Source organism: Ahaetulla prasina, chromosome 10 (genome assembly GCF_028640845.1).
Source record: "Ahaetulla prasina isolate Xishuangbanna chromosome 10, ASM2864084v1, whole genome shotgun sequence".
In the NCBI taxonomy this organism is placed as follows: domain Eukaryota; kingdom Metazoa; phylum Chordata; class Lepidosauria; order Squamata; family Colubridae; genus Ahaetulla; species Ahaetulla prasina.
The window spans coordinates 790,353-803,312 of NC_080548.1; the positions used below are offsets into that span (position 1 = coordinate 790,353).

The 12,960-nt window shown below is 46.6% G+C and overlaps 1 protein-coding gene across 1 annotated transcript in view; it reads left to right on the top strand.

Moving 5' to 3' along the window:
• The window catches only part of GRIK3 (glutamate ionotropic receptor kainate type subunit 3), a 376,315-nt gene that overhangs the window by 184,975 nt on the left and 178,380 nt on the right, over window positions 1–12,960 (top strand). The window contains exon 2 of the mRNA XM_058195934.1: window positions 11,224–11,400. Coding sequence (XP_058051917.1) covers window positions 11,224–11,400 — 177 coding nt within the window. The remainder of the gene's footprint in view (window positions 1–11,223; window positions 11,401–12,960) is intronic.

A 12,960-nucleotide genomic window follows, 5' to 3' on the forward strand; every position in this document is an offset into this window, starting at 1 on the left:
GTGGCTCTTGGAGCGGTGCTGCTACAGGCTCTGACGAATGGTGGCACACTTTTTCCCTGCGCTTACTATTCCCGGAAACTCAATCCTTCCGAGCGCAACTACACCATCTGGGAAAAAGAGTTGCTGGCTATTGAGAGACTTCCGGTGGCGCCACCTTCTTCGCTGAGTTCCTAATTAAGGGGCTCCGTACTGAACATCGTAAAAGCCAGGAAAAAGCCGGCTTTAATCTCTCTCCCTGGATGAAAGGGTGAGATAAGAGCTGCGGGGGAGTGGTAGACCTCCCCAGGGGCTTTGTTTTTTATTAAGCAGAGCCTTGAGGGTCGAGTCCCATAAATAACTCTGCCAAGCTCCGACCTTCAGTGCGCTCCTGCAAAAGCAGGAAAAGAAGAAAGTGTCCATCTCTGCTAATTGTCTTATCTTTATGGATTTCTATAAGCAGACGGAATAAGCACGAGTGAACAACTACTGGATTGCAAGTATTTTTGATTTCCTGACTTCTACCCTTTTAAAAAGAGAAACTTTTTTTTCTTTGTTTTAACTGACTGTTTAAGATGGCACCTGAAAGGGAGTGAAAGTGAAGAATGGAATTGTAAACAGGCTGTGTAACTAAGAAGCTAAGAAACGTTATGTGTGGATTTTAATGAAGTGAGCTCTCCTATACTTAAAGGGGAAAAGAGAAGTTTCTAGACTTATATTTTGTGAATTTTAAAAACTGAAATGCCTACTAAACCACCTAAGACTGGGGGTAGAAGGAGTTCTGAACCAGTTTTAGAAGATTTGATTAAAGAGCAAAGGAAAGTGTTTGAAGAAAGGTTTAAGGAGATGATGGATAATAATGAGAAAATAAGAGAAGAAATAAAAGAGAATAATAAAAAAATAAGAGAAGATATTTTGATGGCTTTCCAAGGTTTGGCAAAAAGACTGGAGGTGGTGGAGGAGGAGGTGCAAGAAATTGCTCAGTCAAATCAGCAAATAGAAAATAGAATGGGGGGAATGCAAATCAAATTGGACAAAAATGAAGATCAAGTGGTGGTGATGCAGTATAGAATGATGGAAGGAGCTCTGAGAATTAGGGGCTTGAATGAGGAGAAAGGGGAAGATTTAAAAAAAAATTTATCAGAAGCTCTGGCTGAACTTATTGAACTTGATCCACAAGAGGTTGCTTATCAAATTGACAAAATTTATAGAGTTAATTCCTGGATTGCTAGGCAGAAGAAACTTCCTAGAGACATTGTGGTTTATTTTTTGAAAAGAACAGTGAGAAATCAAATTTTGCAAGTTGCATTTCAGAAAAACTTGAAAATAGGAGAACAGGAGCTGAAGGTTTTGAAAGAGATTCCTCCCAAGATGTTAAGGGATAGAAAGGACTTTACATTTTTTACACAAGAACTTAAGAAATACCAGATTCAATTTAGATGGGAGGTTCCAGTTGGTTTGACAGTGTATTATCAAGGAAGGAGATATCGTATTGATACAGTGCTTAAGGCCAAAGATTTTCTTTCTACCGTGCTGAAACTTGAAGTAGAAATAATAGAAAAAAGAATTCAAGAGACTCAAATGGGTGTGGAAGCTGAGGTGATTCCAGTGATGTTACCATCTGAGGAACAACCACAAGAACAAAGACTGACGAGGGGAGCCCTTAAGCGTAAAGAAAAAGAGTAACAAACTCAAAGTAAAGTTCAGGATTCTGCTACAGAAGCGGTGGGAGGAGCACGGCCGAAGATACGGGAGGACGATCTTCAGCTGATCGCTCAAAAGCTTCAGCAGGCCAGTAATGGCAAATAAAATCTTGACCTGGAATGTCAATGGTTTGAATTCAGCTCAGAAGAGAAGAAAAATATTTCATCATTTGAAACAATTTAGAAATGATGTGATTTGCTTATAAGAAACGCATATTAAACTATCAGATCAAAAGTACTTAATAAACTCAAAGTTAGGTAAACATTTTGTTGCCTCAGCTTTGGACAAAAAACATTGCATAGTGGTTTATTTGAGAAAAGATATACCAGCCAAGTTAATAGAGGCAGATATTCACGGAAGATATATTGCTATTGAACTTACAGTAGAAACAAAAAAGACCCTTTTGTTTGGTATTGGCACCCAATCAGCAACAAGAAAAATTAGAAAAGAAGGCCTTTGACTGACTCTTTGTTGGGAGTATTGGGGGAGGGAAACAGAACAAGATTAATGTTGTGTATGAATCTATTGGTGGGATTTTTGGCGGGAAAATAAATGTTGCCAATTGGCTGGTGCCTCAGCCAGGTGGGTATATAAGGGGCACTCTTCACCGGTGCCCCTTGTTGGATTCTCACACTAATAAAAAGACCTGTTGTCCCTCGCTGGGTCTCGTGCCTCCTCATTTGCCCGATCTAACATTGGCGATGAGGGTGGGATTGAGGCTGGCACAGAGTTGAGCAAATGAAGGAGCTGAACGGACTGAAGAAGCCACCCAACGACTCCACATCCAACCAGGCAGACCAACCCTTGCCGAAGCCAAGACCACAAGATGGCTGCCTACAACCCACCAGCACTGTTTGACCCAGCCACTGAGAAATGGGGATCGTATATGGCCCGATTCGACTGTTTCCTCGAAGCCAATGACTTCCAAGGGCTGCTGGACAATCGGAAGAGAACATACTTCCTAAGCCATTGCAGTCCCATGGTTTTTGACGTCGCTGAATTACTCTCGGAACCGACGCCCATCCAGACCGTGCTCTGGCACATCCTCAAAGAAACCCTCAGGGCGTACTATGCCCCGATGCCATCCAAATTCATGCAGCAGTACGAATTCCGCCAGTGGCTGCAGCGCAAAGGCGAGCCGATCAGCATCTACATCGCCGCCCTGCACAAGGCAGCCACATATTGCGAGTACCGAGATTTGGATGACGCGCTCCTAGAGCAACTAATCTGTGGAGTGAGGGACTTACGACTACAGAGGCGACTCCTATCCAGGTCTAACTTAACCTTGCAAGTTGCGATCGACAAAGCCAAGGGGCATAAGCTATCCACAAAAGCAGCAGAGACCCTACAAAGACCAGGCATGTCGAGCACCTCGGCCACCGTGGCTCCCATACACCAGGGGGATGCCAAGCTCGAGAGTGAAGATGAAGAAGAGGAAGAGGTGTTCAAGGCAGATAGAGCGGGACGAGACGAGGAAGGAAAGTGTGCTAGCTTTTTAACCTGCGAGTCTCCCCCCTCTCGCGGGCATGGCCCTCCACTTTATCGAGGGCCTACCTTGATGACGGATTTTGGAATCCCGAGAGGTGGCATGCTTCTAAGAGGAGGCTTAGGGGTTTTTTAACTAGTTGTTATAATAAATTCTTATATAAGTTATCCAGGGGGAAGGGTGGGACAGCAAAATTAGGTTCAGGGGGATACCTATCGGAGCCATTGCTAGATCCTGTGCTGGCTCGTGGCATAAACATCATCGATTCTGAGGTGGAAGAAGAGGCTAGAGCTCATGGTCTTGAGGGTAGCTCTATCTGCACGGTAGGTGGGAGGGGCAGGTATGGCGGACGCGGGGGCCCATATCGGGTTCGGGGAGTGCGCCCGCGCTATTTACGAGCGATCGCGCACTCCGGTCCCCCGATAGTTTCCCGTTCCCCGAGTGGCTTAAATCCTCAGAAGCTGGACCTTCGCCTGATGTTATGCAATGCCAGGTCCGTTATAAATAAAGCCCCCCTCATCTCCGATCTTATACAGGAGGGGGGTGCGGACCTGATTGGCATTTCGGAGACCTGGTTGGGCACGGAAGGGGGGGTTCCCCTGATAGAGATGTGCCTACCGGGTTTCTGTGCGTTCTATCAGGCCAGGATCCAGGGTAGGGGTGGGGGAGTGGCGGTTATTATAAACGAGAGTCTTGAGCCGAGGGAGATCACTGTACCACAGATAACCGGATGTGAGTCCCTCCTTGTGAAGTGGGGCCGTGGGGTTCAGGTGGGTTTACTGATCACGTACCTAGCTCTTTGCTGCGTGACAGAAACCCTGCCTGAGCTGTTGGAGGTGGTCGCCAGGATGGCAGTGGAGATCCCCAGGCTTATGGTCATAGGGGATTTCAATTTGCCGTCGGTGGGGATAGCATCCACATCAGCTCGGGAGTTCATGGCTTCCATGACGGCCTTGAACCTGACCCAGTTAGTGAACGACCCCACTCACATCGGGGGAAACATTCTGGATTTGATTTTTGTCTCTGGACAGTGGTTGAAGGATCTGGAATTAGGGGAGTTAGTTATCAGACCCTTGTCATGGTCAGATCATTCGCTCCTTCAGCTAGACTTTTGAACCGCCGCCCCCCACCGCAGGGAGACGGAACCGACTCGCTGGTTCCGTCCCAGGTGCCTGATGGACCCTGAAGGGTTCCAGACGGAGCTTGGGCTATTCCCTGAGGATTTAGCCCACGACTCGGCTGAAGCTCTGGTCGCCGCCTGGTGCTCTAGATCGAGTCGTGCCTTTGCGGCCTCTGACCCGGTGCCGATCTCGTTTAGCCCCTTGGTACCATCAGGGAGCAGTAGCTTGAACGTAGTTTTATATTGGGGTTTTTAAATCAGGGGTTTAAATGGGGTTTTAAATTTGTATTTAAAAGTTTTAAGGCATCAACTGAATTTAATTGTCTATTCTTTTTGCTGTTTTATATGTATTATATGTTTTCTGTTGTTTTATTGGCTGTAAACCGCCCTGAGTCCTTCGGGAGATGGGCGGTATACAAATATAATAAATAATAACAATAACAATAACAATAACAATAACAATAACAACAACAACAACAACAACAATAATAATAATAATAATAATAATAGTTGTGGTGGAAACCACAAAAGGAATGACTGCCGATTCAAAGATGCAGTCTGCCGGCGGTGCGAAAGAAAGGGACATCTGGCCAGGGTGTACAGAGCGAGTCAACCTTCCTGCCAAAAGAGCCAAGCTGAATGGAAGCCATCCATTCATGCAGAAGGACCCAAAATGCCCCCCCCCCCACAGAAAAGGCACGAAATCAAATCACATTCGAATTGGCCAAGCCGGTGCCAACCCGGAAGACAAGGTATTCACCATGGTCAGCATCGATGGCAAGCAGATCGAAATGGAAGTCGATACTGGGTCATCTATAACTATCGTATCCTGGGACAACATCAAGGCAGCCCTACCATACATCAGAAGGGAAAAACTGGAACACCAACGACTCCGGGTGTGAGACTACCAGGGAAACCAAATTCCCGTGGAAGGCATCGCAACCGTAACCATGACCTACAGTCCATACAAGAAACAACTGCCAGTGACCATCATCCGTGGAAACCTGCCGAACGTCCTAGGGCTGGACTGGATCAGAGCCCTAGGAATGGGACTCTATGGGGTCATCGGGATCCACGCCACCAACTGGTGCCTGAAGGACGACCTCCTACGAGAATTCCAGGACGTCTTCTTAGGCAACCTTGGCAAGTATGTGGAGACCCCTATTTTGTTCAACCTAGACCCCGGGATTGCCCCAATCAGACTAAAAGCCAGGCGAGTACCGTTCGCTTTAAAACCCAAGATCAACCTAGAACTAGACAAGCTAGTCAGACAAGGGATCCTCATTCCCACCGATCACGCGAGATGGGAGACCCACATAGAGACCCGCATAAAGTCTGACGGGTCTGTCCATATCTGCATGGACTACAAGGCAACCTTAAACAAGGCCCTACAGAAGAGCACCTAGCTGGTGCCGATTGTGCAGCATCTACTGCACTCCCTGGGGCCAGGAAAGATATTCGCAAAACTAGACTTGGTGCAGGCGTACCAACAACTGCCACAGCTGAAACACAGACTATTGTAACCCACAGAGGTGCCTTCAAATGCACCCGGTTACAGTTTGGAGTCAGCGTAGCCCCTGGACTTTTTCAAAACTTGATGGAAAGGTTGCTGCATGGCATACCAGTAGTAGTGCTATACTTTGACGACGTCCTAGTATCAGCAGACAACCAGCAGCAACTGGGGGATAGGCTACGAAGTGTCTTGACCATTTTTAGAAATGCAGGACTACGGGTCAAGTTAGAAAAATGCCAAATCGAGGTGTCAACAGCTGAGTTCCTTGGCTACAGAATAGACCAAGCGGGCATCCACCCCACAGAATCCAAAATCAAGGCCATTAAGGAAGCACCCATCCCACAAAACAAAGCAGAACTACAAGCCTTTTTGGGGTCTCCTTAACTTTTATGCCATCTTCTTAAAACAAAAAGCCATGGTAGCAGAGCCACTACACAGACTATTGGCACAGAAAGCACCCTGGGTTTGGGGTAAAGCCAAAGCAGCCGCATTCGCCGGGGTCAAAAAATTGCTAACAGAGGACAGTCTCCTTACACAATACAATAATACCCTCCCACTTGTACTCATCTGTGATGCCTCCCCCTTCGGAGTGAGTGCCGTGTTGAGCCACCAACTGTCCAACGGATCCAAAGTCCCCATCGCATACTTTTCCCGAACCCTGTCCAGCACCGAGAGAAACTACAGCCAGCTGGACAGGGAAGCCCTGGTCACTGTGGCTGGGGTCAAAAAATTCCATGAATACCTGTTCGGGAGGACTTTTGAACTTGTAACCGATCACTGCCCACTATTAGGACTGTTGGCAGGGGACCGACCCACTCCCATTGCCATGTCGCCGAGACTGACACGATGGGCAATTTTCCTGGCAGCCTAGACTTACATGCTGATCCACCGCCCTGGCAAAGACTTAAGCCATGCCGATGCTCTTAGCAGATGCCCACTGCCAAGGTTGGTGGAAGACCCAACCCTGGGGAGACTGGCACTGCTGATGGACTCTTTGAACTCAGGACCCCTGACATCACAGAAGTTGCAAGGGCATCTAGAAAGGACTTTGTTATGAAAACTGTCATTGGTTGGGTTCAAAGGGGCTGGCCGAAGGAACAAGTGGCAGAAGAATTTAAACAGTTCACAACGAAACAAGTCAAACTGTCCACACAAGGTGGATGTTTACTGTGTGGTGATCAAATTGTTGTACCTGCCTGTTTGCATGAAAGGGTACTGGAAATGTTGCATGAGGGTCACCCAGGAATTGTATGAATGAAGGGCCTGGCCAAAGCTACGTGTGGTGTCCACAAATGGGCAACGACATCGCGAATTGGGTAGCAAAATGCCCTCAATGCCAGGAATCCAGACCCAAGCCCTCCACAGCCCCGGTAAAGGAATGGGAACAACCCTGAGGCCCACAGTCCTCCATACACATAGACTTCGTGGGGCCCTTCCATGGCCAAACCTTCCTGATTATAGTTGATGCCTTCTCAAAGTGGTTAGAAGTAGTAATCATGAAATCTGCCACTGCAGAGGCTGTCATAAAGGTTCTCTGGAAGCTATTTTCAACCCATGGGCTATCGGACACACTGGTCTCGGATAATGGGCCCCAGTTCACAGCGACCCTTTTCGAGGGCTACCAGGTTGGAGTTGGAGATCCGCCATACCCTCTCGACCCTGTACCATCCAGCCTCGAATGGATTGGCAGAACGATTTGTGAGGTCAACCAAAGAGGCATTGGCACACCTTGGGCCAGGGGACTGGCAGGAAAGAATAGACGTTTTCCTGACACCCCAACATGTGACACCTTGCTCAGCCACGGGCCTAAGCCCGGCTGAACTCTTAATGGGACATAAATTGAGGTGCATACTGGATAGATTGAACCCCAGTTACTCCCTAGACGGATACCACGGGGGAGGGGAAGGCAGAAGGGGATTTCAAATAGGAGCACTGGTGTTTGCTAGGAATTATGCTGAGGGCCCTGCATGGATGGCCAGCAGGGTGACAGGGATCACAGGCCCAAAGTCTTACACAGTAGACATGGGCAACGGCAAAATAGAAAGGAAACATATAGATCAACTTAGAAAACGGATAGAGCAAACAACAATGAAACCAGTCCCTGACTACCAACCAATTTCTCTGACAGCTAGCTCAAACTGGGGGGGACCGGAAGACTTACCTGAGGACTTGGTGTCCAGCGCTGGTCTCAACCGCCAATAATTCCCACGGACGACAGATCAGCAAATAATCCACCAGAAAGTGAAGAAATAGCCACTAATAATCCAAACCAGCAGGCCCCAACAGAAGAGCTGGGAGGAACCAAAAGCACCTCCGACCAGCATGCCTCCCCCGCCAAAACTGAATTGTGCAGGTCCAGTAGACACAGGGAATGCCCTGGCTTCTTGCGCGATTATGTATGCAAATAAATGCAAATTGGGAGTAAAGTGCCTTCTGGCGGGGAGGAGTGTTGTGTATGAATCTATTGGTTAGATTTTTGGTGGGAAAATAAACGTTGCCAATTGGCTGGTGCCTCAGCCAGGTGGGTATATAAGGGGCACTCTTCACCGCTGCCCCTTGTTGGATTCTCACACTAATAAAAAGACCTGTTGTCACTCGCTGGGTCTCGTGCCTCCTCATTTGCCCAATTTAACAATTAACACTTGCAATTAAGGAGAAAGAACAAACTGAATACTACACAACATAGGAATTATTTTATTGATGGTTAGAAAATAAAAATGGAAGTTAGAAATAGGGAAATAAAAGAACAAGATTAATGAAATATAGAAAATACGTTAAGAGAGAGGTAAACACTATGATGATTATTATTATTACTATTAGGATCAGCATGTTTAACATTACTATTATATTCTTATTAGAAGACATGTTATGAGGGAGAAGTGAATATATTTATTATGTTCAATATTAGTATTGTAAAATCAGAGAATTAGTATTCATTTAATGAATACTGTTGTAAACTTTGATTATTGCTGCACAAAGATATTTGTACCCAGACAATGTACTGTTTAATGGAAGATGGAATTATTATACTAATTTTTTTTAAAAAAATATATAGGAAAAAAAAAGAATGGCCTGCAAAGACTGACTGGAAGGGTTTGCTCTATTTTTTTAATATTGCTTTAAAAATGAAGAGTGGAACAGCAGCAGAGGTGAATTCCAAGGGTAAGAGATACTTGGTTTGCTTGCTGGGAAGAACATAAAACCAGGAGGAAAACTGAAGTTATCCCCATTTTATGTAGTCACTTTTCTCATCCTTCTTTCATAATATCAATGATATTTGCATTTATTATGTCAGATCCTGCTTTTTCTCCATTTAGAAAGATAAGACACTTTTGGATTTGACATTGGCTGGTTTTCTCAAGCAGATCAATCAGAATTCCTGGTTTGTATCTGGTGATGACCAAAGTAACGGTTTCCCCTTCAGTGGGTATGTTTATACAGAGGCTAGTCTGACATTGACTGGGATGCTGCCTTGGGGCAGGGCCTTGAACTTAGTTGCCTTGTCTGTGATTTCCAGGTGTTTCACTAGATGTTGTGGGCAACTCACATAATACCCAGAGCACACAAGAATGTGCCACTGAAAATTAGCAGCAAAATGGTTAATTGATGGCAGTTCTTGTTGAGCCACCCGGGGAGAGGACTTTGAGAATTAAGGGAGGAAATGGTATTAATCTGTTTTCCCACCCTCAATTTTTCAAACAAAACAAAGAGCTAGAAAACTCTCATTGCACCCCACCCCTTGCAATTTCAGACATTCTTCTAGGAACATCTCTTAAAAATCTTCCAGAAAATTCAGAAGTTGAATCGAGGTCTACAATTCCAGCACAGCACTTTATTCTAAAGGAGGCCTATTAATTCTGTTTAGATGATTAGTATCTATAGCAAAGGAGTGTTAGTTAAAAATAGGGTATTTCACTCCAAGAATAGACAGCAAAACAGAAAGTTGTACATTCTGTGATATTAAAGTAAATACAGGGTAGATGAATGGAAACTATTCACACAGTAGTTTGTCAGCTTCCCAAGTAGACCAGACAAGAAACATGACCAGATGAGCTACTCCTACTTTATTGTATGGCTATATTAACAAAATCTTGCAAGTCTGAAAGTACAAATCTGTCACTTTTTACTTTCTGATAACTTTGGGCAGATCCTTTCTAAGTTTCTTCCTCTGCCGGTTGTTCCCTTGTGGGCTCCCTCATTCTTTTAAATTCCTTTGGCAGCATCTCCTCCCCTTATTCCCCTTATTTATTAAGGTCATTCCCATACACCACTACATAGGCACCAGCCTAGGACAAACAACAACTATGTTTGCAACTGTCTGAGACATATTCTCTGTGCTGGTCATCTCACTTCTGGACTACTGCAATACACTCTACATCAGGCTACCCTTGGAGAACCTTTGGAAGCTTCAGCTGATGTAGTTCTTGCGCTCCCTAGGGTGACCCATGTTACACTGCTGCTCCACGAGTTGCACCGTCCGCTGGTCTCCTCCTGGGTGCAGTTAAGGGTTTAAAGATCTTCATGATGTAGATCCAGACTACCTGAGGAACTGTCTCACCCCTCTGAGACTGGTCCACTCCAACCACCCCAGCCGAGAAGGTGTGTGGTGGGCCATGTTGGTCAAGGAATTCCAGCTGGTGGGGTCCAGGCTGTGGCTCTTGCCCTTTGGAACATCTTGTCTGTGAGGTGATATTGGGTCCCACCCTTCTGTCCTTCTGCAGGAGCCTGAAGACCTGGCTCTGCCAGATGTCCTGTGGCCCCGATGGGGGAACATCACCTTGAAGGTGGTTGAATGAAGAGGCAATCCTAACTCCTCCCCCCACATCCTGTTCTCTCCCTTCCCATCAATTTTGTTTTTATTCTTTTAAATATATTTATTTGTTAGGATTTCAATATTTTAATGTTGGAAGCTGCCCATAGTTATTCACTGGGCAACAATAAACTAAGCTAAACTAAACTACCATGTTTCCCCCCAAAATAAGACCCTGTCTTATATTTTTTTTAAACCTGAAATAAGCACTTGGCCTTATTTTTGAGGAGGTCTAATTTTTGGAGGCACATGGAACAAGATGGGGCTCCTTTTGTCATCTTACCTAATTTCTAGCTCTGTCTCCCTAACCCTAACCAGGGGAAATGGCAGGGACCGGCTGCGCGTGCATTTAAATATTTTTGGGGAGGGATTATTTGGGGGGGTTATTTTGGGGGGCTTGTTTTTAGCACATGCGCTCAAAAGCCTGATTGGACTTATTATCTGGGTAGCTCTTATTTGGGGGGAAACTAAACTAAACTAAACTAGTTTTTTTACCGTACCATTTAAGGGTTCATGTATCTTCTTCCCATTTTCTTTTGTTCTGGAACTGCAATCTCAGCTTGGGCCTGACTGGAGTTGCAGAATGGCCATGACAGTCTGTAATTGTCTTGCAGGAGGAATCTTTGAATATGCAGATGGCCCAAATGCCCAAGTAATGAACGCCGAGGAACAAGCATTCCGATTCTCAGCCAACATCATCAATAGGAATAGAACTTTGTTACCCAACACAACCTTAACCTATGATATCCAGAGGATACATTTCCACGATAGCTTTGAAGCCACTAAGAAAGGTGAGTGTGCAGGATCAATGTTCTTCCTCAGCTTTTGGGGTTTTGTCCGGTGAACGATTTTATGTAAGTGAACTGGTGAAAAGCGGTCCTTCTTGAGTCCAAAGTCCATAGAAGCTGCAAGTTCATGAAAGCCCCAGATTTATTGTCAGTCCCAAATGGGGAATTGAGGAAAGGAAAGTCAGCGATGGAGAAATTGATTGGGAAACATACTTTATGTTGTGTCTGCGCCCCCCGAGCTGGGTGCCCTGCCAGAAAGTGACTTGGAAAGTGAGAGGGAAGGGCCATCAGGACTTACCTCTGGAGCACTGGCTCCTCTGGCTCAGCTCCAGGAGCCAGAGGCAGGCCAGGTGGAGGAGATAACGAGGACACCATCCCCTGACTCTCCCCCTGCAGGCCACGCCTCCAGACCCAGCTGATGGCAATCAGGCCTGGCTAGATCCCAGGTTTCGGAGATACAAGAGGTGGCTACAACAAAGGAAGGGGTGGGGCAGGCCTAGAGAGTGCTGAGTCACGGAGCCATACACCACAAAGTATAAAAGCAGCCCTGGCTGCTCTTCTGCTCCGTGACGAGCAAAAATTGAGCTGAACTATTTGACTTGTGGAGAAGTGAGCTGAACTCTTTGACTTGTGGAGAATTGAGCTGAACATTCGGCCTGGATTGCTGAGTTCCTGGTTGCCCGGCAACCCCAAGATAAGGGAGACTTTGGCAGGCAGCTGCAGATTCTCTGACAGGACTGATAGCAGCCGTGAACTCAATTACTGGCTCATTTAGCCAGCTCGCGTGGCTGAGGCCGGGAGGGGACAAAACACTTTATGGTGGAGGGCAGCAGAGACTGTGGAAAGATGGCAGGTGGAGAAGTGAATGAGGGTGCTAGGAAACCAGCTGTGGATCAGGGTGCCAAATATATCAGGTGCCAAAGAGGACAAGGGCAGAGGTGGGATTCAGCCAGTTCAGACAGTTTGGGGCAAACCAGATGTTAATTTTACATCCGGTTGGGTGAACCAGTAGTTCTGATGAGTGGCTGTCATTGGCCCACCCTCCCCTCCCCTCCCCTCCCCTCCCAGGAGTCTCCACGTAACCTGCTCTGGATCCCAGTTAAGTGCAGGGGGCACGTGGAGCCTGGGGAGGTTGAAAATGGGCCTCCCAGAGGCCAGTGGAGGGTGAAAATGGGCCTATTTCCTGCCTCTAGAGAGCCTCTGGAGCCAGGGAAGCTGAAAAACGGGCCTTCCACAGCCCATTTTTGCTCCCAGGGGGCTGCAGGGAGGCCTAGCCTGTAAGGCTGGGGCACCCAATCGATCTATTCACTGCCTCCCAGCCAATTGGTGTGGTCATCTATTGCTGCCTCCAAGGTGATCGGCTGGGTCTTCTTTTGTTTCCCTGCACAGGAGAACGAAGCTGGAAAGTAGGTCAGTGGGAAGGGGAAGGAAGGGGGATTTTGCAGTATCCTTCCCCTGCCATGCCCACCAAGCCACACCCACAGAACCAGTAGTAAAAAAATTTGAATCCCACTGGACCAGGGGGTAAAAGTTGGGTGAGAAAAATTCCAGGGATTGAAGCCA